Source organism: Monodon monoceros, unplaced genomic scaffold, assembly GCF_005190385.1.
Source record: "Monodon monoceros isolate NGI ecotype Baffin Bay Population unplaced genomic scaffold, NGI_Narwhal_1 Super_Scaffold_3, whole genome shotgun sequence".
NCBI lineage: Eukaryota > Metazoa > Chordata > Mammalia > Artiodactyla > Monodontidae > Monodon > Monodon monoceros.
The window spans coordinates 66,793,722-66,821,162 of record NW_021703780.1 but is presented as its reverse complement, the minus strand read 5'-3'; the positions used below and the strand labels follow the sequence as shown (position 1 = coordinate 66,821,162).

The following is a 27,441-nucleotide window of genomic DNA, read 5'->3' as shown; positions in this document are numbered from 1 at the left end:
AAGTATGTTAGGAACTTGTAGCTTCAGAAAAGAGAAATGGTTCTTACACTTTCAGAACCACGAACTTCTAACTTTGGCTTTTACTAGTAGTCATGCTTGCAGAACAATAAACAAAAGACTCTTTAGACATTGAGTTGCACTGTGAGTTTTATTTGAAAACATTAAAACAGCCTGATGACTCATAATGAATTATAAAACTTTGATAGTTAAATTATACTGTCATTTATGAGGCTTTTATTTTTCATTATTTTGTAGACCTGAAAGAAACTTTGCATACTTATGTTTTCTGTTCTCCATTTCAGAGGAAGATTGTGAAGAGAAGGTCTAAAATATTTATAAATCAAAACCCAACAGAAAAGTGAAATATAGAGAGAACAAAATCTGTACACAGCTGAGCATAGGTGTTTTTAGCTCATGTTTTGGATATGAAAACAATTTAGCTCATGTCACACGAAACAAAAGGAGGTGCAGTAGTCAAGCTCAATCATGAAAACCCCAATCAATTATTTTTAGCATGCCTCTTAATTTTTCTTTCCCCTGGTTTCTTGTCTTCTGTGCCTGAGTCTTGAACAGGTAACCACTTGAGGGGGTGCCGGCGATAAATGGGCCACGGAGGAAGTGTCAGCTGGGTCAGAACAGAGAAAACGCATCATTTATGGCCATTAAAAGTTTAAAAGAGCATTATGGATAATGCCTGGTTCCCAAATGACTCCTATGCTAAAGGTAAAAAAAATGAAACTGACATTCCTATGAAAACTATGTGCCACCACCCAGACAAGATACCGTAAGTGAGAAGAAGCCTCATTGTTTACACATGGCTTTAAGAGCTAAAAGAAAGGTGAGGAGGGAGCAATATGAAGACCGTAAGGTCTTAAGGTCTAGTTTGACTTTAAGATTACTGCTTGGATCGCCTGCCAAAAGAAATGAGCTTTATGTAACTTAACCTTATCTGATGCTATTTGGCATTTACTTTTCCAGTGATAGGAAGGGAAGGATGAGGTAAACGATGGTGCCGGTTCTCACTACTAGGGCCAACCAAAACAACCCAATTCAGAAAACCTAAGTTGCCACCAACATCCAAGCACCCATAAGTTTCTTACCAAACACGAAAAAGCAAATCCCGCCATAACTATATAGACAGTCCACCCGAACTGTTCAGCCACGTACCCGTAGATAAATCCAACTATCTAGAGACAAAGAAAGTATATTAAATACAGTCAAGCCGGGGTGGGGGTGGGGAGAGACGACTATGCAAAACCAATACTTACTGCAGAAAAAAGAATAATTCCCTGAAACATCTGTTCAGCTAGCTTCTGGCCCTTGTAATCCTAGAGGTGAAGGAGAGCAAAGCAGAAATTTGTTCCACCACCGGAGAGGTACATTCCTGCCCTGACCTCACAGCTTTGGCACAGGGCGATCCCAATATATGGGACTTCCCCAAGAACTTAAGCAAGGAATGACATTCTGGGTTTCCCGGGGGAATTAAAGCAAACTCACGGAACCCGGGCTGGGGTATCCTCGCGGGGGAAGAGAGAAGGGGACCCAGGAGATTCATTTCGGGGAAGAAAGTAGCCATCCGGGGTAGGAACCGCGCTGCACCGGGTGGGTCTCGGACAAGGGTTGCGGAGCTGCCAGGCTCGCGAGCGGCGTGTAGGAATCTTGGGGCCGAGGCGGGCAGCGCCCTCACCATTTGCGTGGGCAGGGAACTCAGATACTCCAACATGACTGGCTCAGGAGGCGGGCGGCGGAGCGAAGGCGGCCGGGACTCAGGGACAGTAGGGGCCGGGGTCAGCTCCTGCGTACAGCTCTACTGTCCTGTCGAGCCGAGGGTCGCGATGGCCGCGGCCCCGGAAGCGGATGTCTCCCACAAACCCGGTCGGCCCGAGGCCCCTCCCCGTGCCCTCGCTAGGCGACCCGCGCTTTCGGAGCTGGCTGAAGGCCGGCGCCCTCTCTGCAAGGGCCGACATGCTGACGGTGGCGGCCGAGCCGAGGCATCACGCGCCCGTGAAGGGTTTCGCCGTCAGTGCTGTTGGGTGCCGAGGGCCACGGTCCAGGTCCCCCAAACTGTACTTGGCTGTGCCTTCGCGGCTTAACGGCGGCCTGCGCGCGCTCCGTCTCCATGGCGACGGACATTTCTCGACGAGGACCCCAGCGGTGGGGCTGCCCGGCGGCGCCTGCTCTGCGTGACGGTCTTGCGGACCGAGCGGCTAACGGCGGGGGGCTGCGGGACTGCGCGGCGGCCGCGGAGCTAGCGGGCAGGCGGGCTCGGTCCGGAGTGCAGGGGACGCGGGCGGCCCGGCAGCGGGCTGGGCCTCGGGGCCTGCGGTGGGGACGCTGAGCTGGCGGGGCGGGCCGGGGCGTGGGCAGCGGCCCCTCCTCCTCGGGCTGCAGGTAAGGGAGGCCGTGGGGAGCGTCCGAGGGAAACGGCTGGCCTCGGGGCCGCGGGGTGGGGGGAACCCCTGGAGCGTCACCCATTGCGAAACACCCCTAAACGTTATTGACCCCCAGAATTTAGAGGGGAGTACCGCAGAACCCATCATCCAGAGAAAGGGAATGCCCTCGGAGAAGGACGGGTCCTGGCCCGCCCCTTCGCACGAGTTGGAGAGAGTTCCCACCCGGGGAGTCTCCAGTTTGTCCCTCCAGGCTGCTTGGCGGCTTCACCGGCGTCCTCACAGACTCAGGCCTCCCGAAAGAGGCCAGCAAAGGTTTCGCACTGCCTCTCAAGGCCGGCGTCTATCTCAGAAGCTTAGGCCCTGCCCCGTTACTCTGAGCAAGGTGGAAGACTCACGTTCCGGAGAGAAACTGTTCTGGGAAACCTGGGCCTGTGGGTCCCAACTGGCTGTCTGGCCTCTGTGCTGTGTTGCGCCTCAGGGTCACAGGCGGTGGGATTCTAGGCACTCCAGGGCAGGCGGTGTGCGGCTGCCGACCTCATGCAGTCAGCAGACATTCCCGGCAGCTTTTTTTGTGCCATGAATTGGGCCAAGGACATGGCCGTGACCAACACCAGGTCCTTGCCTTCCTAGAGCGCAGAGTGTGTCAAAGGAGACAGCTACGTAACCCCACAAATATAAGCCGGATTTACTCTGGGGTAGCGAAGCCTGGGAGATGTGAGAGCTCAGGGGAGATGCAGCTGAATGTGAGGTTTGGGGGAGGCTCCCCTGACTCCTGAAAGCCAAGTAGGAGCTAGGCAGAGAAGAGGTAGAGAAAGTGGATGTATATCCTTAGTGCCTTTTCCACCTTTCAGTCTGGCAGAGACTAAACAGACTTTCCCTCGTATGCAGAAATAGATGTATCCCTCTGTGTTATCCCTCTTTAAATGCACTTCACAGGGTGGCAGTTGCTGCAGAGCCTTTATGGTATTTGAGCTATAAAGATAATCATGGGAAAAGGAGATTGCGTGTCAGGCTCAATTTCAGAGACATCTCAATTGGAATCCATGTCTTTCCTTGTGTTTGAATTTGTTTTCATGATTATTATCAAAGATCGTGTTCCCTTTCAGAGCTGAGAACCAGCCTTGCTCCTGGATTAACAAGACCATTCAACAAATATCACATACCTATTACCATTTACCAGACATGGTTTTAGATGGCAAGGATACACGAATAAACACTTTTCACTGGGGTCACTGTTTTCTTAGAGCAGGGAAGACACAAATAAAGAAACAAATCAAATAAATGAGATAATTGAAGAGGGGGAGCGGTGAACTTTCTTGATGGCCTCTGAGGGGATGGGTAAGAGGACAGAAAGATGACCTTGGTCTTTTGTGACCTCGACAAAGCCACTTTGAATGGAGAAGTAGGGCCAGAAGTCTGGTTGAAGTAGGATAGAGGACAAGAGGAGAGCAAGTGGAGCTGGGAACTTTAAATCCTTTCAAGCTTTTAGAGTGAGAGTGAACAGAGAAATGGGTCTGTGGGTCTGCTGGGATATGGGAAGTGGTGTCTTTTTTATTTTTATTTTTTAATTAACTGGAAGATACCAGAGCATGATAATTAATGCTGCTAAGTGTGTGATCCAGCAGAGAGGGAAAGAGTGCTGATGCTGCACCAAGGAAACAATTATAGGATAGGTTGCAGAGCATGAGTGGAATGGCCTTCCTTGGGAATATATAGCAGTAGAAAGAAAAGCAGAAAAGGCCACTGAGATGTGGATACTATTGCAGGTAGCTAGCAAGTTAAAAACATAAAGTGTTCTTGCCCCGTAAGGTTTCTTCACCCATATTTCTGGGAATGCCTGCTATGTGTGTGTATTGTGAATGATTTGGGAATGTGAAGGTCTTGTAATTTATAGACAAAATGCTACTTTTCATAGTGAACAATTGAATATTACTGATCAAATTGTACACAGTTGTGTACTCTTGCAAAAATACAGCCAATATTGCACATCTGGGATGTACATACAGTTTTGTTTTGAGAATTCTTTCTAACCAGATCAGTGAATTCCATTAGGAATTGCACCAGGAAAGGAAATATGGATCAGACACACTCCATAATAATCGGCATTTTGCATGTAGATGACTGTGGAAGAGTTTTAGGAGTAGGTGGTTTCTGCCATGTGAATCTACTTAAGTGCATCACATAGCTGCTGGGATTGTGTTTTTCTTCTGTCTAGCTAGCTACAATAGCACAAATAACTTGTGCCTCTCAATTAACATACCACCTGTAAGTAATTGTTAGTGGACATTGTTGAGCTAAACCATTGGCCCTTATACCGTTAACTAAATGAGATTTATTAAAGTGAGATAGTTTTCTCCAGTCTTGGTGGAAGTTGGCTCCAAGCAGGCAGATGTTAGAACTCTGTCTGAGCAGCCCCCAGTCTGCCACCTTCTATAGGTAAGGCTCAGTCCTCAAGAGGAGATAGAGACACATGGCTCAGGGTATATAACGATTTGTAGTCTTTAGAGAGTAAGCTTGTTGGTATAATATACTTTACATATACTGTTCTAGAAAGAAATGAGAGTGAGCGAGAAAGAATGTGTGTGTATTTTAGATTGTTCTTTGGGAGTCTGAATTATGTTCTCCCAAATTTGTAATCTGGCCTGTGATCTCAGTTTTTTAAACAGCACTTCAATATATTTCTCTTCTTTTCAAAGGCCTTGAGAAATCAAGTGCCTGATAGGCACACACTTCATTTAAGATGAAATTAATTCAAACTAACTTTGATTTTAGAAATATGCTATATTTGAAAGTACTTTGTAAAATTAATAGCCTTTATGTAAATGTTAGGTACTCCCATGGGGGAAGATGAAGTAGAAAAGGGTAAAGTTCTCAAATGTAGGATCACAATATCCAGGTTGTATAAAATGTTTTTAATGAAACATTACCCAGAGATTGTTGTAGAAACCTAATTGTTTAATTTAGCCCCACTTACAGTCTTGTTTCCATTGAATTATTTGTTTTGAAAAAGTGAAGGCTTCAGATGAGCTGGGGAGCACAAACCACTGGCGGAGTGACAGTATTAGACTCCACTTTCATAAGAGATGGGTAGTTAACCAACAGATAGGAAGCCCCCAGAAGAAGCTAATTTTTTCTTTTAGAAGATTTTTAATTTTTGAGACTAGAGCTCTAAACTTTTGATAGCAAGATTGGATTTTGTGAATTTTGGTAATTCTGTTTCCCTGCTATAGGTTTTTTTTTCTTTTTTATAAGTTTATTTATTTTTGGCTGCGTTCGGTCTTTGTTGCTGCGTGCGGGCTTTCTCTAGTTGCCGCGAGTGGGGGTTACTCTTTGTTGCGGTGTGCGGGCTTCTCATTGCGGTGGCTTCTCTTGTCACGGAGCACGGGCTCTAAGTGTGCGGTCTTCAGTAGTTGTGGCTCGCGGGCTCTAGCGCGCAGGCTCAGTAGTTGCGGCGCACGGGCTTAGCTGCTCAGCGGCATGTGGGATCTTCCTGGACCAGGGCTCGAATCCGTGTCCACTGCATTGGCAGGCAGATTCTTAACCACTGCGCCACCAGGGAAGTCCCTCTGCTATAGTTTTAAATGAATTTGGGAACTGTTCTTCTCTCTCTTTTCTTTAATTCCAGTTAAAGATGAATGGAATACATCTTGGAACAGGGATGTTTGTACCAACGAGGCTGACCTTGGTTTACTGGGTCATAGACAACTGAAGTCCATGTCTAATTAGGAATTTTAAGTAGAAATTCATTCAGAAAACATTTCCATAGTGGTTAGACTCCAGGTATTCCTCCTGGTAGAATTTCTTTTGCTTTTCATCTAGTGGCATATGGTATACAAGGCTATAAGTTACTGGAAGTATTTTATTATTATGACTACCATAAAAAATTCATATCCCAAATTGGGTCCTTGGAAACTGTTAATTCAAAACGAGTTTCTTGCAGAAAATACCGTATGCATTTCTTGTTTCTACCTGAATAAAAGTGTGTAGGTGGGACTTCTCTGGTGGCACAGTGGTTAAGAATCACCTGCCAATTCAGGGGACCCAGTTCGAGCCCTGGTCCGGGAAGAATCCCCATGCTGCAGAGCAACTAAGCCTGTGCACCAAAACTACTGAGCCTGCACTCTAAAGCCCGCGTGCCTAGAGCCCATGCTCTGCAACAAGACAAGCCACTGCAATGAGAAGCCTGCGCAGCGCAACGAAGAGTAGCCCGGCTCACCACAGCTAGAGAAAGCCCGCACGCAACCAGAAAAAAAAAAAAAAAAAGCATGTAGGCATTTTGATGGCCATTCTAATGTACCTACTGACTTTGGGGGCTTGTTTTTGTTTTGTAGGGTTAATAACTAATATTTATATAAGACAGAAGAAAAAGATGTCATTCCGTAAAGGTATGTCCTTTCTACAGTTCTATTGTTTTATACCAGGTCAAAAGGTGAAGAGATGTAACATGGGCATTCTCCTCTGTTTCAGTAAACATTATCATCCTGGTCCTGGCTGTTGCTCTCTTCTTACTGGTTTTGCACCATAACTTCCTCGGCCTGAGCAGTTTGCTGAGGAACGAGGTTTCAGGTATGGGATCCCTGACTAATGCCTTGGCATGTGTTGAGGACCTGGAATTCCCTGTGTCCCACATTCTGAGTTACATCACTAGATTCAAGGAAAAGGTGGCTTTCTTCTTGGCCTTATAGAAGTACTAAAGACTTTCAGAAAGGCAGGTGGCACTCATTGTGCTCTTGCAGCCTGTCCCCTTCTCCTTGCCGGGCAGTTGTTTGCTGAGGGTTTGATCTCACAGAAGATTCCTTTTTACCAAATCAGAGGCCTTGGAGAAAGGAGCCACTGTGGGCTGTTATCTACAGACATTTCAGTAGGGCAGGGCTTCAGAATGTGGGGACAGGTGAGTGTTCCTGGTGTTTGATGCCTCCTCTGTTCACTAGAGTGTCAGTCTGGTTACTTTCCTTTACCTGTTACTCTGCTTTAACACATGAAACCATATCAGCAGGTCTTTAGTAGTAAAACAAAACTGCAAAGCCTTGTCACCTGATTTAAAAGACCACTATTGTATAATTCCGCTGCCAGTTATTTTAGATTAGTTGTTCATACTGCTCTGCCTTGGTATTGAGGGATGTTTGAGGCTTCAGAGTGTTTGTCAAAAATCATTTTTGGATTGTCACCCACTGTACTTCACCAGAGCAAGAAAAGACTAATAGCTTTTCCTTAACTTTCACTGAGTGCTCTGATAGCATGTTTTTATAATAGTGTATATATGTGTGTGTGTTTTTATATATACATATATATTTGCATAAAGTAATGCATGCTTCTGGTGGGAACATATGTAAAAAAGAAAATAGCATTCAAGCTCCATGAGGACAGTTGTGGCTGGTACATAGGAGGTGCTTCTAAATATTCATTGAATAAATGATTTCACTGCCTAGAGATAATTATTAAAATTTTGTGTTAGTACCTTCCAGGGTTTTTTTCTCTGTATTTTTTTCTATACAGTTGAGATTATACTATATATAAACTACACATGACATGGTTTTTCACATAATTATATCCTAAGTACATCACCATGACAAAACTCTTCATATGTAAATTTAATGTCACATAGTTTACTTTTTGCCATAGGAAAGTCTTTTGGTACAATGACTTTCAGATTTTTTTTATGGCAACCCCACAATAATGAATGTGTTACATACAGCAGACACATGCATGTATTTATTGTCTATCTGCCCTACACAATGGTAAAGATTTGACCATCTTATTCATGGCTGTAACCCTGGTGCCTAGATATTGCTTGGCACATAGTAGGCATTCAGTGTTCAGTGCATGATGAATGAGTAAATGAACAAACGTATTATAAAAAGCAAGGTTTACAAAACAATACTTGCATTTGCTGTATGTGATGCATTCTGATATTTTCTAAGTCACTGTTCTATTCCAATTCAGGAACTGTTTTCCTACTCATGTTCTGATTGCGATCCACTTATATTGATTTCATGCCTACTTGTGGGATACAATTCACAGTTTGAAAAACAACTTTTTTAGTCTGTTTCTAGGTTTTTCACAATTGTAAATAAAATTGTGACTTTTGGTTACCTCTCAGATGTCCTTAAGAGACACAAGGGGAATTATTGGGTCAAAGGCCATGTACCTGTTTAAGGCTCTTGATACAAATTGCCCAAATACAGTCTAAAAAGATTGTTATATTCCTACCAGTAATGTATCAGAATTGTCTGCCTGTTTTTTTAAAAATGCTTTTCCAAAGGCCTGGTTACATACAGGAAAACACAATTTCTGGGCTATATGCTTCACATTACAATGAGGCAGAATGAGGTGTAAGTACCGTAATTCTCAGCTTACCTCTTTTCATGTCTTGGGCTCTGTATCAAAAGCTCTTGAGATTGTGTTTGTATCACAGTACCTTCTTTGTGTGTGTTCTTTGCAGATTCAGGAATTGTGGGGCTTCAGCCTGTAGACTTTGTCCCCAATGCTCCCCAACATGCAGTAGATGGGAGACAAGAGGAGATTCCTGTGGTCATTGCTGCATCTGAAGATAGGCTTGGGGGGGCCATTGCAGCCATAAACAGTATTCAGCACAACACTCGCTCCAGTGTGATTTTCTACATTGTTACACTCAACGGTACAGGAGACCATCTCCGGTGAGCTCGGCTTCCCTGATGATTCTGCTTCTAGGGGATGCTATAAGAGCAGGCCAGCTGCCAATCCAGTAATATGTTTTTCAATGTTTACATTTTTCCTATATAATTATACCACATGTAAACTGCATTGTTCTTCCATGTGATTGTACCATAAACATGTCTCCATGATAGCAAAAACATGAAGAAAACTGTGCCAAGATGTAAATCAACTGCGTTACTATGCATAGTTAAGTGGATTTTTTTTTGGTAATAAGACTTTCTCAATGAAGGAAGTAAGGTGTTGATTTACATTCTCTTACAAGTTCCTTATTTCAAGAACATGCTCTTGAGTAGTTCTGGTCTAGAGTGGGAAGGGACATGGGAGCAATGGCAAGGTAGTATGGTGAAGTGAGCATAGACACTGATCCAAATTTTACCCCATAGTGGGGAACATTACCTAACTCTTTGGAACCCATTTACTCATCTGTAAGTACGGGGTATAAATATCCAGATTAGAGGATTGTTGTGTCAAGTAAATGAAAAAATATATGAAAACACCTACGACATAATAATTGCTCAGCAAATGATCCTTACTATTGTAACTTGTGATTAATAGAAACTCAATCTGATTGATAGTCTTAACTGTGTTTTGAAAGATGCTTTGAATTAAGATTTACAAAGTTTATTCCAAGAAACATTTTATCTAACAGGTTAATAGTGGTCAAAGTTCTAAAACATATCTGTTCTTGTGCCTTTCTCCATGGTTGTTCATCAAAGTTGTTACGAATTATTTTTCCATATTTTAAAAACTCAAGAAATCATCTAAAACAATGTAGAAAGAAATATTGCATTAAAATAGACTACAGAAATAACATATCCACAAAACGCTGATGTGAAATGGGCCTAGGAAAAATGTGCAACACCTCTTTAGGGAATACTGACTTTTCTTACAGGCAGTACCTTAGACTCAGGTAGAACTCACTCAGCCAACACAGTGAATAATGAGTGTGTAGATTAACAGACTGATTTACCAGCTTTGTTGATAACTTAGCTTTCACTACCATCATACTTTGACTCATTTTCTTCACTGATGTATTTGGAGGGACAAATGTTAAATGATCCATGTGGTGAAAGGATCTTCTCAATTCCATAATGAATTTTTTTTTACAGCAGTTTTAGTGTCAGAAGAGTGATCAAAAGTATGAGCCTTTGGGTGCACTATCACCATGGAATCTTGGTTCAGGAAGGGTCTTCAGTGGGTAAATTCACTGCAGATGAGGAAACCAAAGCTCAGAGGTGAAAGGGCTTGAAGACACCTATTTTGTCCTCAGGATTTCTCTTGCATTATGGTCTTATTGGAAAGCAGAGATATGGCTGTGGTTTGGGACATGATTACTTAAAACTGATATTTAGTGGTTTATTTTCATCAGGTCCTGGCTCAGCAGCAGTACCCTGAAAAGCGTCAGGTACAAAATTGTGAATTTTGACACTAAACTTTTGGAAGGGAAAGTAAAGGAGGATCCTGACCAGGGGGATTCCATGAAACCAGTGAGTTCCATGCATCCTTGTTTGTACTTGGTAGTATTATGAAATGATTGGAATACCTGGGTAACTGTGGGTACAGTACTAGTACTTCCCTGGGGACCAAACCTGGAAGTTCAGAGACCTTTGGCTGTCTTCTCCTGCATGGATACCGAGAGCATTCTGGGAGTTTCTAATAAACAAAAGCACAGCCACTGACAAATCTTGTGCCAATGCCTCTTTCCTTTTCCAGTTAACCTTTGCAAGGTTCTACTTGCCAATTCTGGTCCCCAGCGCAAAGAAGGCCATATATATGGACGATGATGTAATTGTACAAGGTACTAAAGAATGTCACCATCAGTGCTGCTCTCTGTCCAGTGTGGGCGATAGTGGTTGTCTTATTTATGATATCCTATAAAAGGCCATCCTAAGTGGGAGGAATAGGGAATCTTGGGGCAACTTCCAGTGTAAATCTTAACCCTCATCTGTTTCAGGTGATATTCTTGCCCTGTACAATACACCACTGAAGCCAGGACATGCAGCTGCATTTTCAGAAGATTGTGATTCATCCTCTACTAAAGTTGTCATCCGTGGAGCAGGGAACCAGGTAAATTACTTATTAGACCGCGTAAATAGACACTCCACTCCCTATAATTCATGTCAATGGAGAGAGGCAGCAAAATCAGGGAATTCTAAATCTTTAGCTACATTTTATTCACCAATTATTTCATCCCAAAACTCAAGGCTGCTTTCCTAGATTGGTTCACGGATTAGACAACCTAATTCTCCTTGAACATCTGGCTTAATGTTTAGGTTCCTGTTGTCTAACTTGCAATCCCAAGTGTCACTTTTATTTGCTTTATGTAGAGCCCTTTGTTAATAATCTGAGAAGTCATAAGTAAGCAGAACAGTTATCAAATTACTGTTTGAAGCATTAAACATACTATATATCCCAATTGTGTTTTTAGTACAATTACATTGGATATCTTGACTATAAAAAGGAAAGAATTCGTAAGCTTTCCATGAAAGCCAGCACCTGCTCATTTAACCCTGGAGTTTTTGTTGCAAACTTGACAGAATGGAAAAGACAGAATATAACTAGCCAGCTGGAAAAATGGATGAAACTCAATGTAGAGTAAGTATGTAACTGGCCTAGCTGTGAAAACTCTTTTATTTCAACCCTGGTGGTCTTCACTAACAGGAATTAGGATTCTTTACTAACAGCTTTCATTTGTTATCTGTCCCACCAAGAGAAGGGCTGTACAGTAGAACACTGGCTGGCAGCATCACAACACCACCTCTGCTGATCGTATTTTATCGACAGCACTCCACCATCGACCCTATGTGGAATGTTCGCCACCTTGGTAAGTAGATAATTAACCAAGGGCCTAAGCTAATAAGTGTCTAAAGGACCACCCTCAGGGATGGAATATATTGTTTCCCTTAAGTTTCCTGCAGTCTTGTGTCTGATTAGTACAGTCATTTGGCTCTTTTTTCCTAAATGTAAGGTTCCAGTGCTGGAAAACGATATTCACCCCAGTTTGTTAAGGCTGCCAAGCTACTCCACTGGAATGGGCACTTTAAGCCATGGGGAAGAACTGCTTCATATACTGACGTCTGGGAAAAATGGTATATTCCGGACCCAACAGGCAAATTCAGCCTAATCCGAAGACATGTGGAGATCTCAAATATAAAGTAAATAAATATGCTACAAGCATTTCTCAGGAAATCCTGGAAGACAGTATGTGTGGGAAGTAACACTTGCTAGGCTTCAATGCCTGTTTGCAGCAACAAAGGGACAAGGGACATTTCAGCTGGGTAAAGAGGACAAACTGCCCCATCTGGCAGTCAGCTTCCCAGACAGACTATAAATATGCCTCCATCTGCCTTACCAAGAGTTTGCTTACTGACAGTGCTGAACGACCAGAGGTGAATGTACTTAGATACGGCTGGTACAGCTAGTTCAACACTGCTGCTTGGTTTTAATTTTGTGACCTGTGGCCGAATCTGTAAATAAAGTAAAACTACATGTTTCAATAAGGTATGTTTTAACTTTACTTCTATCCACTCACTGTTTAAGAGATATCTTTTTATAGAATTTAGACACTTTCTAAGTTGCCTGATTTTTTAAAATGAATATATCATTATATACACATTCACAAAATTTACACAGCTTATGTCATACTGTAACAAACTGGTACATCACACGCAGAGAACAGCTTAGCAGCCTGCTCACAATGTTAAAAACCAACAACAAAACACCATTATGTAAGGACAAAGTTCTATTATACATAATCTGTACTGAAATCATAAGCATCATCTTCCTCTTCAGTCATTTTATCCAAGATGAAAGATGGTGCAGACTGCTTATCTGTATTGGAAAGAAAAAGGAGGTGTTTAAAAACAAAAATAAAAGCTACTGTACTGCTTTGTTAGAAGATCCCTCCACCCAACTCACCTGATTGAGAGTCCTCAGGCAGTGCCTCGCAGGCCTCTTCTTCAGGGGACATGTCTGAGCTCTTTTCCTGTGGGACAGAGAAACAGTGTTAGTAAGCCCTTGTGTGCTCACTAATCCAATTTAATTACATACAGAAAACGTCTCTGGAGGTACACATTAATGGATGCACAAAATCAAGACTAATGATTGCAAGCCTTAAACTTCTAAATTGTACGAGGCTTTTTAAAGTCATGAAATATTTAATTTCTATTTCTTCCTTCAGCCCCTTCCCCTCTGTTGTACATTGTAATGCTAGAAAACTTCAGCTTAAACAACTCACGCACAACATACTTACATCACCTTCTTCGTCAACACATTCCTGGTCAGTGTTGACATCTTCATAGTCCCCCCCCTCCTCCTGCTTCCGTTCTTTCTGTTTCGGCAATTCTTCAGGTATGTCCTTTTCCTCTATCACTCCATTTGTCAGACCCGATGACTGGAAAAGGATGCTACTGGCTAAACGAGGGCCCCTGATGGCTAGGAAAGGTAAACAGCCCGTGTAAACAGATGAGACCTTTATTGGCCTGTCAGCTTATGAAGACAGCAGTTAAACACAAGCTGTGCTTACCTTGTATGCTGTGTGCATTGTTCTTTTCCAGTTCTTCTAGATTAAAGCCCCATTTCATGTCTGTCACAATGCTCTCATTAAAATGTGGAGGAGTCCAGGATGTAGGGGGATGGCAAAAGTAACCTAAGGAGGCACTGGTATTAAAAATAAAGTGGGTCAAAAATCAGTTCCTTTATTCTATGTGGTCATCAAAAAGCCAACAGAAAGAAGCCTTACCCTGTCCACTCAGACCACAGCAGTTTGGCAGCACCTTCTACATTTGGGCTTCCACCTTTTTGGTGCAGTCCTCTTCTCTGAGCAAATGAAGTAAAAAATTCCAGAGAATTCTTAAAGTCTGGGACAGTAAATTTCAGTACTACCTTATTAAAAAAAGAAAAACAAACTGTCATCTATCTGATATAGTACAGATGTTAAAAAAAAATGCTTATAATGAAAGACAAGATGGAGCTCAAGGGAAGGGGATTCTTTTAATGAAAGACAAGATGGAGCTCAAGGGAAGGGGATTCTTTTTACCTGTCGAGCATCAGCATGGGACAGGATGGCGCTAGCAGCCTCCATTGGTTTTACTACCTCAATACTTGCTGGACTTCTCAGAGCGAGTGCAATAGCAGAGTTAAGTGGAGACACGATGAAACTCGGACTATCTATGATTGTGATTTGTTTGTCCAAGGGGACAACCTGCATGTACCTGAAACAAGAAAGATGGTAACTGACGGGCACTGGTTTTCCTAAAGGCCAAGAGACACAACGAAGCTCAGGGTTGGATTGAACAAACTCAGCACAGTCTGTCAGATCCATTTCATCATCATTTGCTTCATGTTTATCTAAAACCACAACAGCACACCCTCCTCTTCTAAAGACAAAACACTGCGTGTTATAGCTTACACACATATTGACCTAAACACATGCTGTTTCCTCTGCAGTATCTCCCCCCTCTTCTACCTGGCAGACTTCTATTCATTTCAAGTTCAGGTTCAAACATCACTTCCTCTAAGGCAGCTTTTCCTTCTATGAATCTATTTGCTCGTCTTTCAAACTAGATTGTGGGCAGCTATTCTAATCAATTCTTCCCAAGCCTAACACTGGCTTAACCCTGTTCCTTTCACTAAATAGAAAGTTGAGTAAATAGAAAACTGTCTCCCTTAAAATAAACAAAATCATACTTACCTATAATGAAATATTGCAATTATGGAACTCAATTTACCTTGTAAGTCCCATGGATACACCAACATTGCATATCCGCTCTTGTTTTAAGCTATTGATGATGCTGCTTTTCCCCACATTTGGGAAACCTACAAATGGGAAATCCACAGATACAAAAGGCATTATGTGCTGGTAATTATAAAATCTCCACTCCCTTATTTTATGCTTGCCTGTTTAGAGCAAGATCAGAGTTGGATCTGAGCGTCTTCACTTCAACACTAAAACTACTCTTAGCATCTTCATTTCTTGCACAGGTAATGAAAAAGCAGGAAAAGATTATTAATTCAAATAAACCAGAACTCTTAGAAGCTAACATTACCTATAGTGCCGAGTTGCACTTACTGAGATAAGACATAAAATATGTTGAACTGAAACTCACCAATTACCCCAACGTGAATGGCTTTGCCATAAGTCTCCTGAAAACCTCCAAGAAGCTTCCAAAGGCCTTCTTTTCCAACACAGACTTCACTTTTGAATGGAGCAGCTTTCTTCTTTACCTTCACAAGTTAAAAATCTAAATAATTAGTTTAACTACTTCTGACAATCCACCAGACAAAACCCAAGCCATCTGGCTCCAGAGCCCATCTATTAAAATCACCACATTCCATTGCCTTTCAGATTATCCCTGGATGAAATCAGAGTTGGATCTTAAAAGTTTTCATTTTTTAATCAAGATTTTGTACACTCATCATATTTCACCCATCTGAAAGATGAAAGAACCACATTTCCCACCACTAAATTAAGGGTACCTTGATTCTCTTCCCTTTGTCCTTCAGATTTGTTGAGGCTTTGAACACCACTGTTGGCAATTCCTTTGTCAAATAACTTAGCCAGTTCTCCAAATTCTCCTTTGGTACCAAATCTGATAGGGATTAGGAATAAAACACTGTCCCAATTTGGTCATTTTGTTGAGATAAATTTGCAAAGTCTAGTAAACTATGGATTTCATTCAGGTTTGCCTTTTCTCAGTTTTTTCAAAAGTATCTGAACTAGAAGATGGGGAGAGGGTCAGCTGCCTACCATGCTTCTGGTTAACAGAGTTCAGTATGTACACCTCTGTATTTCTTTAATTCCCCACTGCATTGCTCATCCTTTCAGGATTAAGTCAATCTCTAGAATATTACCATACTAACCTTACGGCTATGTTTCCAGAATTTACTATCAGATAGGAGCCATGTTTACTGACCCCAACTGTAATTTTAGATCCCATCCTTACTTTCTGTTTCACAGGTTTCTGTTTCTGGGTGTTTCTGTCCCTGCTGCTCAAACCCAGATACATAATCATGTCTCATCTAAATAGTGCCACATGTCGACATTGTGCAGGTGTGAAGAATGTGGCACTCTGTCATCATTTCCTACGTGAAATATACTACACAGTAAGCTGAGCATAAAAGCTTACACTCTTAAATAAGACAAGGTGGTTAAGTACTGAATAGCGAAAGAACAGTACAAACCAGTTAATTCGCTTCTAGAAAACATCTCCAGGACCTCCCTGGTGGTGCAGTGGTTAAGAATCCGCCTGCCAATGCAGGGGACACAGGTTTGAGCCCTGGTCTGGGAAGATCCCACGTGCCACAGAGCAACTGAGCTTGTGCACCACAACTACTAAGCCCACGTGCCACAACTACTGAAGCCCACATGCCTAGAGCCCGTGCTCCGCAACAAGAGAAGCCTGCACACTGCAATGAAGAGCAGCCCCCGCTCGCCGCAACTAGAGAAAGCCCACACACAGCAAAGAAGACCCAACATAACAATAAATAAATGAATAAATAAGTAAATAAATAAAGTATAATATAGTAATTAAGGGGAAAAAAAAATTTCCACCCCACTGCCCAGCACTGTCTTTGGCAACAAGAGCTCATGCATATGCACTGGTTTTGTTGAGGTCAGAGTTGGATCTTATCAGTCTTCAGAGACAATCAAGACTGTTCAGATGTTTTCCTCATACCTCACTAGTGCATATGGAACATAAAGAGCAATGTTTTCGCCTACCTGATTTATTTAATACAAGTACCAGCTTTTTCTGTCCACCCTTGACAATGGCTTCTTCTACCTGGGGACATCGGCAACCAAGAGGATCTCTGGCATCCAACACCTCCAGCACAATATCTGAGGCTTCAATCACCTGTCAAAGCAGAAGCTATCAGAACACCATCCCTTGCTCTGGCACCACCCTCCACATAAGTACACAGGCGTTGTCTACTTTGCAACAGGGTGAGCTCAGAGTTGAATCTCTTAAAATTTTTTTAAATTTATTCTTTTTTTTTTTTTTTTTTGGCTGCATTGGGTCTTCGTTGCTGTACGTGGGCTTTCTCTAGTTGCAGTGAGCAGGGGCTAGTCTTCATTGCAGTGCACGGGCTTCCCACTGTGGTGGCTTCTCTAGTTGCGGGGCGTGGGCTGTAGGCGCACGGGCTTTAGTTGTGGCACACGGGCTCAGTATTTGTGGCTCATGGGCTTAGATGCTCCCTGGCATGTGGGATCTTCCAGGACCAGGGCTCAAACCTGTGTCCCCTGCATTGGCAGGTGATTCCTAACCACTGCGCCACCAGGGAAGCCCCATAGTTGAATCTCATATCTTCACTTTGGTGTGAATGATGTTCACATGTTTATTTCTTACATGAGAGTAAGACATAAGTTTGTTCAGTGGCCTCTGATCAAACTGGATTTCAAGAGTGGAAACATTCCCAACTATCTAAATGTATAATCTTCCCATTCTGAGTTATGTAGTTTGAAAGACCTTTGTGGCCCTACCAAGAGCTGCTGAGAAACACAGTCAGGGTCTATTCACAGGAGGGAGTGACCTTAGGAAAATAGGTGTTGGGGATGGCAGTGCTACACCAAGACATCCCCTTGACCTCCTTCACTTAGGTTTCAGCAAAGTACTTTAGAGACTCTTACTTTTGTACTGCTCCTCTAAAGTATTTCCTTCTATTTAAAAAGCCACTGTGTCATAATGTTATTTTATCACAAAATGCCACTTCTGTAAATCATGCTTACGGGGAACTGTTCCCATGCAAAAAAATTAAAACCATAAGAATATTTCCTTCAGTTAAACATATCAGTAAGCCAACTTGCTGAAGAATTCTTCCTGTTCAAGAGAACTCTACTTCCACCTCTACAAGGTTGGTGTCAGGAGAGAAAGAAAAAAAAAAAATTCTAGTCTTTTAAAGCTCATTACCACTTTTAGACACTAACCTAGACTATGATACCTTTTTAAGTTCCTGACAATACAGCCTCTTCGGATTCTGTTTGCTTGACTTGGCTTTCTTAGCTTTGCATTGCCCAAATTCCTAGGTGATAAAGACAAGGGGAAAGGACACAAAATTAGTAGGTCAGTAGATGTAACCTATTTCTCCATTTTTCATGACTGTAATCATTACCTCTTTCACAGGTTCCATGTTACATAGCTCAACAGCAGGGTCAGTTTCAAGTCTTCTTTTCTTGTCCTGTTCCTTCTGCCTGTCAAGTTTCTGCTGCTGTTTCAGTTCTTCAAGCTGTGTTCAAGCCACAAGAGAAATGGGAGAGCCAAAGTGACCTGATATTGTAACTTTACTTTGAAAAAAATACACACACCCACACATCACTTGTTGAACATTTTAGATGCATTTTACCCGCTGTTTCCTTAGCTCAGCTTCCCGAAGAAGAGCCTCCTTAAAAGGAGCACTGTTTGGAACTCCCGGGTCTTTCCTAGGCTTCTTTCGACCCCGTTTTTTAGCCTCTTTCCTCAATTTTCTATGGTGTTCTCGAACCTATCATAATAAAATTTTATTAGTTAACAAAAATACTAAACAAAATTCATGTGAGTAACCAATCTGGCTGCAGTTTACTTATACCTGTAAAATGACCTAGAAACACAGAACTTTAACAATGCAGAGAACACACATGCTTATGTATGAAACAGCAAGAAAAAGTCACCAGGAGATTCTTTTTGCAGCAATTGTTACCATATTGATCAAAATTTAGACTCTTATCACTGAATTACTTCTGATGCTTAAGAGCTTGTGTCGTAGTCTATCCAACCACCGTTTCTTGAGGTGAAATCATACCAATATTAATGCAGACCTCTTTGTGGAGAAGGGGTGGGGCAGAAATAAGTTTAGCATTATACTTGGTATAACTCTTCCAAGAACAAGACTTACCTTTTTTTGGATTTTATACCGCTTATGGCAGGTCATGCGTTTACTTGCTTTCTTTAACTCTGCAAAGCAACATATCACAAAAGGGTTAATTTATTTACTGTTTTCTTTTTAATTTATTTATTTTTGGCTGCGTTGGGTCCTCATTGCTGCGCATGGGCTTTCTCTAGTTGTGGTGACCGCGGGTTTCTCATTCCGGTGGCTTCTCTTGAGCCACCAGGGAAGCCCTATTTACAGTTTTTTAAAATCCACTTTATCCACAAATGATCAGTTTTAGTTTTTGATGACTGCGCTCTAGGGTCACATCTATGTTTGCGTTAAGTAATTAACTGGCTCTGAAACCTAATTTAAGGATCTTGTGGGGAAGTTCCCTGATGGCACAGTGGTTAAGAATCCGCCTGCCATTGCAGGGGACACGGGTTTGAGCCCTGGTCCGGGAAGATCCCACATGCCGCTGAGCAACTAAGCCCGTGCGCCACAACTGCTGAGCACGCGCTCTAGAGCCCGCGAGCCACAACTACTGAAGCCCGCATGCCTAGAGCCCGTGCTCCGCAACAAGAGAAGCCACCGCACCGCAATGAAGAGTAGCCCCCACTCGCCACAACTAGAGAAAGCCCGCGCGCAGCAACGAAGACCCAACGCAGCCAAAAATAAAAATAAATGAATTTTAAAAAATTTTGTGGGTGTGTGGTAAAAATAAACACGGACCACTCAAGTCCCAAAGACTGATTCAACAGATCCGTTGTAGAGCCCAACTTCCCCACTCCCACTCTTCCCAGATTATACTGGGATAGCACACAGGAGCGTATAAGATCCAAAAATAGAGCCACTTCTTATCAAATAGCACGAATCACAAAGGAGGAGCTAACAGTGGGGTTGAGAGGCGGCTCTCAGATCTCACCAGGGCCGGATCAAACGTGGCCGCACAAGGGAAAACGCTGCGCCTGAAACCTGGCTCAGACACTGACTGGGTCCTCACGAGACTCTGGCCCGACCTTCACCCTTGGGGCCCAGCCTTCTTTCTGCACCACAGGCCCGCGATTCACGTGGAGCCTTCCAACCCCCAGTTCTAGGCGGGATCAGGGCTACGGCCTCCCCGCCGGCCCTCCATTCCCCAGAGACCAAGCCGCAGAGAAGCGCCCTGGTGGGTTCGTCGACCATCAGACACAGAGGCCCCTCCAAGCCCGCCCCCTGACCACACTCACTCGGCCGCTTCATACTGTAAGTCGAAGGGCTGTTGCACCAGCGTTCACAGCCACAAGCGCCTCCGCAGGCGCCACGTGCTAACAGAGACCACGGGCGAGCGTCACGCACTCACGCTGCCGCCGTAAAGCGCGCCGCCGCCTGCCCGCGTGCGCGCGCACGCAGTGTCGCGCGGACCCAGGTTCGCTTGGCGGCCGCGGGGCTGGTTTTGCGGCGGCACCGGGAGGGGTGAGGGTGGTGAGGGCGGCGGGTGCTGGAGCGACGGCAGCGGCCGGAGGAGCAATAGCAGCAGCCGTGGCGGCCACGGGGCGGGGCGCGGCGGTCGGTGACCGCGGTCGGGGCTGCAGGCGGCGGAGCGGCTGGGTAAGGCCGGGCCCGGGGCGGGCGGGGCCGCTTCCTCTCAGCCGGCTGCCGGGCCTTTGTGTGGGCCCGGGCGGGCGGGAGCAGCGGCGGAGGCCCCGCCCCGGCCGTCGGGATGCGCCGGTCGGGCCGGGCGCGCGGGGCGGGGCATGGCGGCGGGCTTCGGGAAGCGCCTGGCAGCCTTGCCGCACCTGCCTGCCGGGACAAAGGCGCGCAGCGGCCCGGAAACTCCCCGCGCCCCGCTTTCCCGCCCCCTGCGGCTGGCCGAGCTCTTGTCGCGGGCAGCTTCAAAACTGTCAACGTTTCCCTTAGTTCCCCGTACCGGTGACAGGTTGGGAAAGTCTTTCATTTTCTCCGCAGCTCAGGGCCTCCTTTTTTTGTTGTCGTTTCTTGACGGTTCAGACACAAACTCTCCTAGTAAATTTTTTTTTTTAGTACTTTCTGGATGACTCTGTTCAGACTGAGTATTTTTATCAGTGGGACTTGTATTTATCGTGGAGCCCAGGTATAGTTTCTTATGTGCAACACCACAAAGAATCGAGATTTTCAAATTGTGTGTGTTTCTGGTTATTTTTTCGTCTCTTAAAATTTTTTTTACTGAGAAAGAAGCATAGTTTTGTTATTGCAGGGTAGAAATTGGTGACTTAAAGAGGAAGAAAGATTGGCAAAAATGTAGACGAGATCCTGAAAAGCAAATGACAAATACACGGTATAGTGGATATAGAAATTATTACAATTATAGAAACATATGTTGGAGTAAAGCATTTTTATTAACTTATTTTCCAGCAAACTAAGACTCCTCAAAAATGATTTCAAGGTATTTTTTTTCCATTTAGTAGTGAACTCTTTTCCCAAGTATAATTCAAAAGCAAATTGGACTCAATACAAAAGAGTAGTATAATTTCTGCCATATCACCTGTTAACAGATTGCCCATATTTTAGATCCAAAGGAAGATTGGAAGGTATCTTTTGAAGAAGTATGTCAAATCAGTGGATAAATAGAAGGGCTTTGACCACTTTCTTTGGCTTTGGGAGTGTACAGAATATCTTAAGTATTGATATTCTATGCAAATCGCCAAGATTAGTAAATTGCTATCTGTATGATAGACTACTCTCAAGGCATCCAGCATCATGTAAGAGAACACTGAATTGGGAGAATATTCCCTGAGTTAAAACACAGGCTGCAACATAATACATGTGGTTTGTTCATGCTTTTTAAAAAAAAGGCAACCAGGGCATAGAATAAATACTGAAAGCTGTGAATGCCAACGTTAAGGGTGCTTTTTCTCTGGGAAGTTGGATTATAAGCGATTTTTTCCCATTTTTGAATCTTCTGTTTTCCAAGATTTTTGTTTTAAACCTGTATTACAGTACTAAGAAATACTAGAAATACAGGAGAGTACTAAAAGTCTATAAACTGTCAAAATATACCATTAGGCTATACTGAGTAAATATTTTCCCAGTTGCACATTGTAAAGTTATTCTTTACTGTCCACTGTAATTTATCATTGGTTGTTAGAGTTTTGGACATCTGACTGTAATCAGTGCCATTTAAAAACTTGTAACTAAGTTTCAGAATCTTTTCTCTTTATAGAAAAAGAATTACTGAGTGGATGCTCACAGTCCTTTGAAACTATGAAAACTTTTTTTTTAATGTCTCACTTAAGTGCACTTTTAATATGTCTTATTAAATAGATAAGTTGATCACTGAAACTATGCTATAAGTCAGGCTACAAAAATGGATAAAGTGCTGTTCCTGTGCCCAAGACAGCATGCAATCCTAGAGTTTAAACTTAACATTTTTTGTGTGTTTTGACATTTCAAAGTGATTTCACATACATTTTTCACTGTCATAACAATCCAAGGGAGATATGTACACTACTGTTCTCATTTTAGAAATAAAGAAACAGATCTGAAAGGTTGTGACTCAAGCAACATCAAACAGAGATGGAAGACCTGGGTCTCTTATCCTGGTCTGAGCTCAGGTCCTATTGCCCCTCCCACCCACCTGGCCACATTGCCTTTGTAGCCAAACTTCCAAAATACATGTTAAAATGTGTTCCTTGGATGAGAAAATATTCGAAAATTATCCTTAAGTTGAATCTTTTTTTTTCTTATCAAAGTAAATTAATGAGTCAAGGAGTTTTGAATATTGTGTGGTCTAAACACCCCCCCCCAATGATTTACATCTTTTGTCATTTGATTTTCAGTGGATTATTTATAAAAGTAATTTTGACCTCCTGCCAAATGGTCGAAGGCTTTTTTTTTTTTTTTTAACCTTTCTAAAGTTGTATGTGATATCTTTTCAGTGCTGATAGGACTTTTGGAAAGAAATGTCTCTCTGAATTTTTTTGACGAGGAGGAGTTTTCCATACTCTGCTCACATGAGCCATTCTTGGTTTGTTCCAGCTTGCTAACACTTGGTGTCACATGTAAGCCTTCCACATGTGTTCACTCTCCATTCCAGCTCTGTGATTGAACTCTGCTCTTATTGACTAGGGTGCAGTTGGGCAGGCATGCTTCGTTCCTGGAATTGACAGTCATTCCGTGTGAGTAAAGGGGAACCTCAGTGAGGCATCTTTATGCATGTGAAAAGCATTTGGTTTTAAAATGGAAGAAATATCAGATACTGTTAGTGCCTGAGCCTTTGCAGCTGTTTGATTGGCGCAAGAAAACTGATATGCCTATTTTCTCCAGATCTCGTATCTTTAGCAGTTCTGCTTGAATGTTTTCTGTCTATTCGTACTCATTTTTACTCCTTTGACCCTTCTTTTTATTTCCCCTGTCTCTGCCTTTTTCTTCTCTTTCAGTTTTGAATATATTAACACTGAATCAGCACTTCTAAAGCCCTGCCTTCTCCCACTGGCTTCACTTGGCCTTCAGACATAATGAGGAGACTGGCTTTTCGAGGAGCTGGTTGTGCTCTGGTAAAGCTGGTAAATTACTGATCATCTACACCCTTTTCCTTTTCTGTCCTTCCTTGCCTTTTCCCTTCCACCTTTCTTAAATTTTGTTATCCTTTTCATAAAGATTCCTGCCTTATGTTCATCAAATTCACTTGTGTCCTTGTCATAGATTGTTTACAAAAGCTTGGTCCTTAGTTTCTTCGTTTTAATGAATTGACACCAGTTTATCAGCCTTTTATAAAGCAAACAAAAATCAACAAAAGTTGGCTGGCCTTGGCCTAAGCCCTTTGAAGCTTTAGCCAGTTGTGGCCGATTGCAAACTAATACACTGTATAACAAACCAAGTCCTAGAGGAAGGAACATCATCATATTAGGCTCTGTTTTTAAACACCATGTGGACTATAATTCAGAGGAAAAGATAAGAGACTTAGTTTGTTTGTTAGTTGGTTACCAGAATTTTTTATTTATTGGTTTGTTTTGCTCCTGCTTTCTGTTCCCTGGAGATCCCCAGTTTTTCTCTCCATACTACTGGCAACCCATTCTTTCAGCTACTGGTGTCTTGGTGTCCTGAAATTGAATGTTGATGAGTGACACTGGGATCAGTTTTTTCTTTTTGCTTTAGGGAAAGGCCTGTGAAATCACAATATGCTATTTGATACTGTTTTTAAATTGTATAAGCATTGTAGGACTTTCTTAGGTATGCACCCTTACCTTCTAGCTGTAGCAGGTCATTTCAGTGGTTGCATTTCTTGTGTTATAGTCAAATATATATATGTATATATATATATATTTGTAAAGCTGTCTTAAGATTACTTAGCAGCCTGCCTAAAACTTAGAGCAAATATTTACATGTTTCTGGGAGCCCAAGGAGGGCCTAAAACCTCACTTCTGGGGTGCTCTTCAAGATCATCTACTGAAATGTAAAGCTGTGAATTCATGGGGATAGAGTACCTCATATAACTGAAAAGGAGGTTAGTCTGGATTGACAGAAAAGTTTCAAAATGCAATTTTGCTACTTTAGCATAGGTATGGCAAGTATGTTGAGTGTTTTCTGGGGTATGTCTTGTGGATCTTACTTTAATGAATGGAGAAAATTCATTTTCAGTGTATTAATTTTAGGGTACATCTAAAATGCTAGAAGGTTAATCCTCTGTCCCCTTACCCTTTTGCACTAATTTGCCTCAGGGTCTGCTTCCTGTTCTTTGGTTTTTGTTTTTTTCCAACATGCTGGCCCACCTGGAAAGTGATCATAATCATAAGAAACACTGGGGAAAACAGATGAGGCTGCTGACTCCAGAGGTGACCACCTTAGGGACTCTGTCCCTGAGGCCTGCCTGACTCCCTCAGGGGCTGAGGGATCAGTACCTCCAACACACCATTATATGTGGGTGTACCCACATATATAATTATGTGGGTTTCCAAATTCCAGTCCAGGGTAAATTTGGGGCCAGAAGTGGTTGAGTCATTCAAAATTGGTAAATACAAATGAGTATACTGTTGCTGAATTTGTCCCATCCAAGTTGAAAGTGTAGCATTCTGGTAAGTGAAGGGGCTAAAGCAAGGTCCAGGACTTGCATTGAAAAAAACATAGTTAAGCTTCTTTGCAACAGTGAAAATATTCTCCTAAGTGAACCAGAAGCTTTGTGGCAAGTGGCCAACTGAGGACTTGGTGGCAGAGTATAAAATTCAGTGTAAGAACATGGCTAATTATTTCTTATAGAAGAAGTTGGATTCCATGGGTTCCAAGAGAAGAAGAGCTACCTCCCCTTCCAGTAGTGTCAGTGGAGACTTTGATGATGGGCACCATTCTGTGTCCACGCCAGGCCCAAGCAGGAAAAGGAGGAGACTTTCCAATCTTCCGACTGTAGACCCTGTAAGTAACTCAGATCACAGTTTCTGCCTTCTGCACAATTCCCTACCTTTCCTTTAATGATAAGCAGTTAAGATGCAAGGCCTCTCAGCTTCTTTTTCCTCTGGCTCGATATTCTTAACCTTTCTTTTATGAAAAGTATACACTTAGCCAGAAGTCTTACAGTAATAGTGTAACTTAATATTATGAAATAATAAAGAATATCATTTTTGTCACATTATATAGTCATTCAAGTAAGTGTGTGCTGTCATGTGCCAAGCACTGTTGTGGTGATTGGGAAAGAGCTATGTGTAAGACGAGCTAGTTTTTTACATGGAGCTTAGATGCTAGTGTTGGGGAAGCAGAATGTAAACAGATGAACAAATAAATAATAAAGTATCCTCAGCTAGTGATGAGTGCTAAGAAGAAAAGTTGGGATGATATGGGCTGTTTTGGCCCATACCTTCAGGAAAGATTTCTTTGTGATCAGAAGGCAGCAGCCCTGCAGAGCACTGGGGAAGGGTGTTCCAGGCAGAGGGGCTGGATCAGGAGTGGATTTGATGGGTTGTGATTACAGAGAGATGGCCAAGAGGGAGAAGGAAACTGGCAAAGTCTGCCCAGCCAGAGTATACCCTACATACTCTGTGTTAGGAGTTTAGATTTTATTCTCTGATTGGTAAGGAGCCCTCTATTGGATGATTTTTAAACAAGAGTGATATGAACTAATTTTGTTTAAAGGAAAAGAAAATCACCAGTAACATATTCTGATGAAAGATTTAATCATTTAAATGATTTTAAATAAGGAGAGGTACTGTCAGCATACTTTAGACTTGGGTTCCCATGTGGGAATTCGGGAATTCATCGTTCTCTACTGGCATTTTATGTTTTGTTGTTTTTTTTTTAAGAACCCCTACACTGACTTTCTGTTCACTTTTCTGGTGATTTTTCTCCTTTTCCTGTGTGTAGATTGCCGTGTGCCATGAACTCTACAACACCATCCGAGACTATAAGGATGAGCAGGGCAGGCTCCTCTGTGAGCTCTTCATTAGGGCACCAAAGCGAAGGTGAGTGGGAGGGGTTTGGTCCCGGATCCAAGTTGAAAGTGTTTAATAATTGAGTTTTCCTTTGGAAGGAATGGCTTAGATGATACAGGGGTCTAGATTTTAGTTTCAGTTGTCAAGGTGTAGCGAAGCGCATTTTAAAAAATTTTTGTCTTAATTAAAGAAAAAGATTTTAGTTGTAAAAAATATACAACATGAAATTTACAGTCTTGTTTTTAAAAAACTTTTAGAAGTAATAGGTGAATTCAGCAAAGTTGCAAGATACAAAACCCACATACACAAAAATCAGTTGCATTTCTGTACCTTAACAGTGAACAATCCAAAAAGGAGATTAAAGAATAAACCTAACCAACGAGGTGACAGACTTTACACTGAAAACTACACACTTCTGTAAGAAATTAAAACACAAAAAAATGGAAAGATATCCCACGTTCTTGGATTGGAAAACTTAATATTGTTAAGATACCAATACTACCCAAAGCAATCCACAGAGTCAATGCAAAACCTAACAAAATCCCAACAGAATTTTTTTCAGAAACAAAAAAACCCATCCTGAAAAAGAAGAATGAAATTGGAAGACCATATTAGTCAGGGTTCTCCAGAGAATCAGAACCACTAGGATCTATTTACCTACCTATCTAAAATAAATTTGTGTTGTTTTAAGCCATTAATTTTGTGGTAATTTGTTTCCAACAATTGGAAACTAATACAATGAGTTAATTAAAGATTTAGATCCATTCATGAATGTTGATGCCACAGTGGGTAGCCAACAAGCTCTAGGTTGATCTGAAGGCAAACCTCTCACTCCAAAGAGCAGAGCCACCAAGGATGCAGTATCATCATCCTGAATGAGGAGAGCTCTGTAAATTAGTCATGCCAAAAAAGAAGAGTTTTTTTTTTTTAATGAAATCCCTCTCCAGATTTCAGTTAATCAGTAACAATCTTTTGAAAGTTGTCATTTAATTAGCATATGTTATTAAAAGCCCATATTTATTGCTTACTACATGCTAGACACAGTACTAAGTGCTTTCCAGGCCTCATCTTGTTTAAACCTGAGCAGTATTGTTATCACAGTTTATAGATGACAACTTGTACAAGTTCTCAGAACT

General features: G+C 42.3%; 4 protein-coding genes and 3 non-coding genes across 17 annotated transcripts in view; 2 read left to right on the top strand and 5 right to left on the bottom strand.

Moving 5' to 3' along the window:
* Positions 1-134: 134 nt before the first annotated feature.
* On the bottom strand, positions 135-2,317 carry SPCS1 (signal peptidase complex subunit 1). Its single transcript, XM_029244304.1, has 4 exons — positions 1,688-2,317; positions 1,269-1,328; positions 1,101-1,187; positions 135-625 (listed from the first exon to the last, which is right to left on the bottom strand). Exons 1-4 carry the CDS (start codon positions 1,721-1,723, stop codon positions 500-502), a joined length of 309 nt encoding a protein of 102 aa, XP_029100137.1. The 5' UTR covers positions 1,724-2,317; the 3' UTR covers positions 135-499.
* Positions 623-12,589, top strand: GLT8D1 (glycosyltransferase 8 domain containing 1). 3 transcript variants are annotated; one of them, XM_029244301.1, is made up of 10 exons: positions 623-723; positions 6,725-6,778; positions 6,861-6,959; positions 8,836-9,049; positions 10,459-10,576; positions 10,803-10,887; positions 11,044-11,156; positions 11,518-11,684; positions 11,801-11,913; positions 12,058-12,589. In XM_029244301.1, exons 1-10 carry the CDS (start codon positions 684-686, stop codon positions 12,246-12,248), a joined length of 1,194 nt encoding a protein of 397 aa, XP_029100134.1. In that variant the 5' UTR covers positions 623-683; the 3' UTR covers positions 12,249-12,589. The 3 variants fall into 3 exon arrangements, with proteins under 3 accessions (XP_029100134.1, XP_029100135.1, XP_029100133.1); XM_029244302.1 differs by lacking the exon at positions 623-723 and adding an exon at positions 2,254-2,391; XM_029244300.1 differs by lacking the exon at positions 623-723 and having other exon boundaries at positions 5,827-6,778.
* Positions 12,584-20,363, bottom strand: GNL3 (G protein nucleolar 3). Its single transcript, XM_029244299.1, has 15 exons — positions 20,159-20,363; positions 18,957-19,015; positions 18,429-18,566; positions 18,198-18,311; positions 18,027-18,107; positions 16,810-16,942; positions 15,567-15,679; positions 15,197-15,314; positions 14,819-14,906; positions 14,128-14,302; positions 13,831-13,973; positions 13,615-13,748; positions 13,342-13,523; positions 13,008-13,074; positions 12,584-12,920 (listed from the first exon to the last, which is right to left on the bottom strand). The coding sequence occupies exons 1-15, from the start codon at positions 20,169-20,171 to the stop codon at positions 12,835-12,837; spliced, it is 1,644 nt and encodes a 547-aa protein (XP_029100132.1). The 5' UTR covers positions 20,172-20,363; the 3' UTR covers positions 12,584-12,834.
* Positions 14,359-14,435, bottom strand: LOC114908198. Its single transcript, XR_003796892.1, has one exon. It is a non-coding gene; the product is annotated as a small nucleolar RNA SNORD69 (small nucleolar RNA).
* Positions 15,441-15,522, bottom strand: LOC114908202. Its single transcript, XR_003796894.1, has one exon. It is a non-coding gene; the product is annotated as a small nucleolar RNA SNORD19B (small nucleolar RNA).
* LOC114908197 lies at positions 16,691-16,768 on the bottom strand. The gene has a single exon (XR_003796891.1). It is a non-coding gene; the product is annotated as a small nucleolar RNA SNORD19 (small nucleolar RNA).
* PBRM1 (polybromo 1) overlaps positions 20,344-27,441 on the top strand; it is a 101,279-nt gene continuing 94,181 nt past the window's right edge. For 4 of the 9 annotated variants that reach the window (XM_029244290.1, XM_029244294.1, XM_029244295.1 and 1 more), the window contains exons 1-3: positions 23,405-23,452; positions 25,143-25,295; positions 26,238-26,335. In XM_029244290.1, the coding sequence (XP_029100123.1) occupies positions 23,405-23,452; positions 25,143-25,295; positions 26,238-26,335 (299 nt within the window). Of the gene's footprint in view, positions 20,520-23,326; positions 23,453-25,142; positions 25,296-26,237; positions 26,336-27,441 lie in introns of those variants that run through there. The other 5 variants (XM_029244298.1, XM_029244297.1, XM_029244293.1 and 2 more) reach the window with 4 other exon arrangements.

Excerpts from the sequence above, each read along its gene's own strand:
- GNL3 (XM_029244299.1), bottom strand. Across the intron at positions 14,907-15,196 it reads CATTCACGTTGGGGTAATTG|GTTTCCCAAATGTGGGGAAA; the intron begins GTGAGTTTCAGT and ends TCCCATTTGTAG. Across the intron at positions 13,524-13,614 it reads CAATGCACACAGCATACAAG|CCATCAGGGGCCCTCGTTTA; the intron begins GTAAGCACAGCT and ends TACCTTTCCTAG.
- GLT8D1 (XM_029244300.1), top strand. The coding sequence starts at position 6,673 with ATGGCCATTCTAATGTACCTACTGACTTTGGGGGCTTGTTTTTGTTTT. Across the intron at positions 10,577-10,802 it reads AGGGGGATTCCATGAAACCA|TTAACCTTTGCAAGGTTCTA; the intron begins GTGAGTTCCATG and ends TTCCTTTTCCAG. Across the intron at positions 11,685-11,800 it reads TGGATGAAACTCAATGTAGA|AGAAGGGCTGTACAGTAGAA; the intron begins GTAAGTATGTAA and ends TGTCCCACCAAG.
- SPCS1 (XM_029244304.1), bottom strand. The coding sequence starts at position 1,723 with ATGTTGGAGTATCTGAGTTCCCTGCCCACGCAAATG. Across the intron at positions 1,329-1,687 it reads GTTCCCTGCCCACGCAAATG|GATTACAAGGGCCAGAAGCT; the intron begins GTGAGGGCGCTG and ends CTTCACCTCTAG. Across the intron at positions 626-1,100 it reads GATTTGCTTTTTCGTGTTTG|CTGACACTTCCTCCGTGGCC; the intron begins GTAAGAAACTTA and ends GTTCTGACCCAG.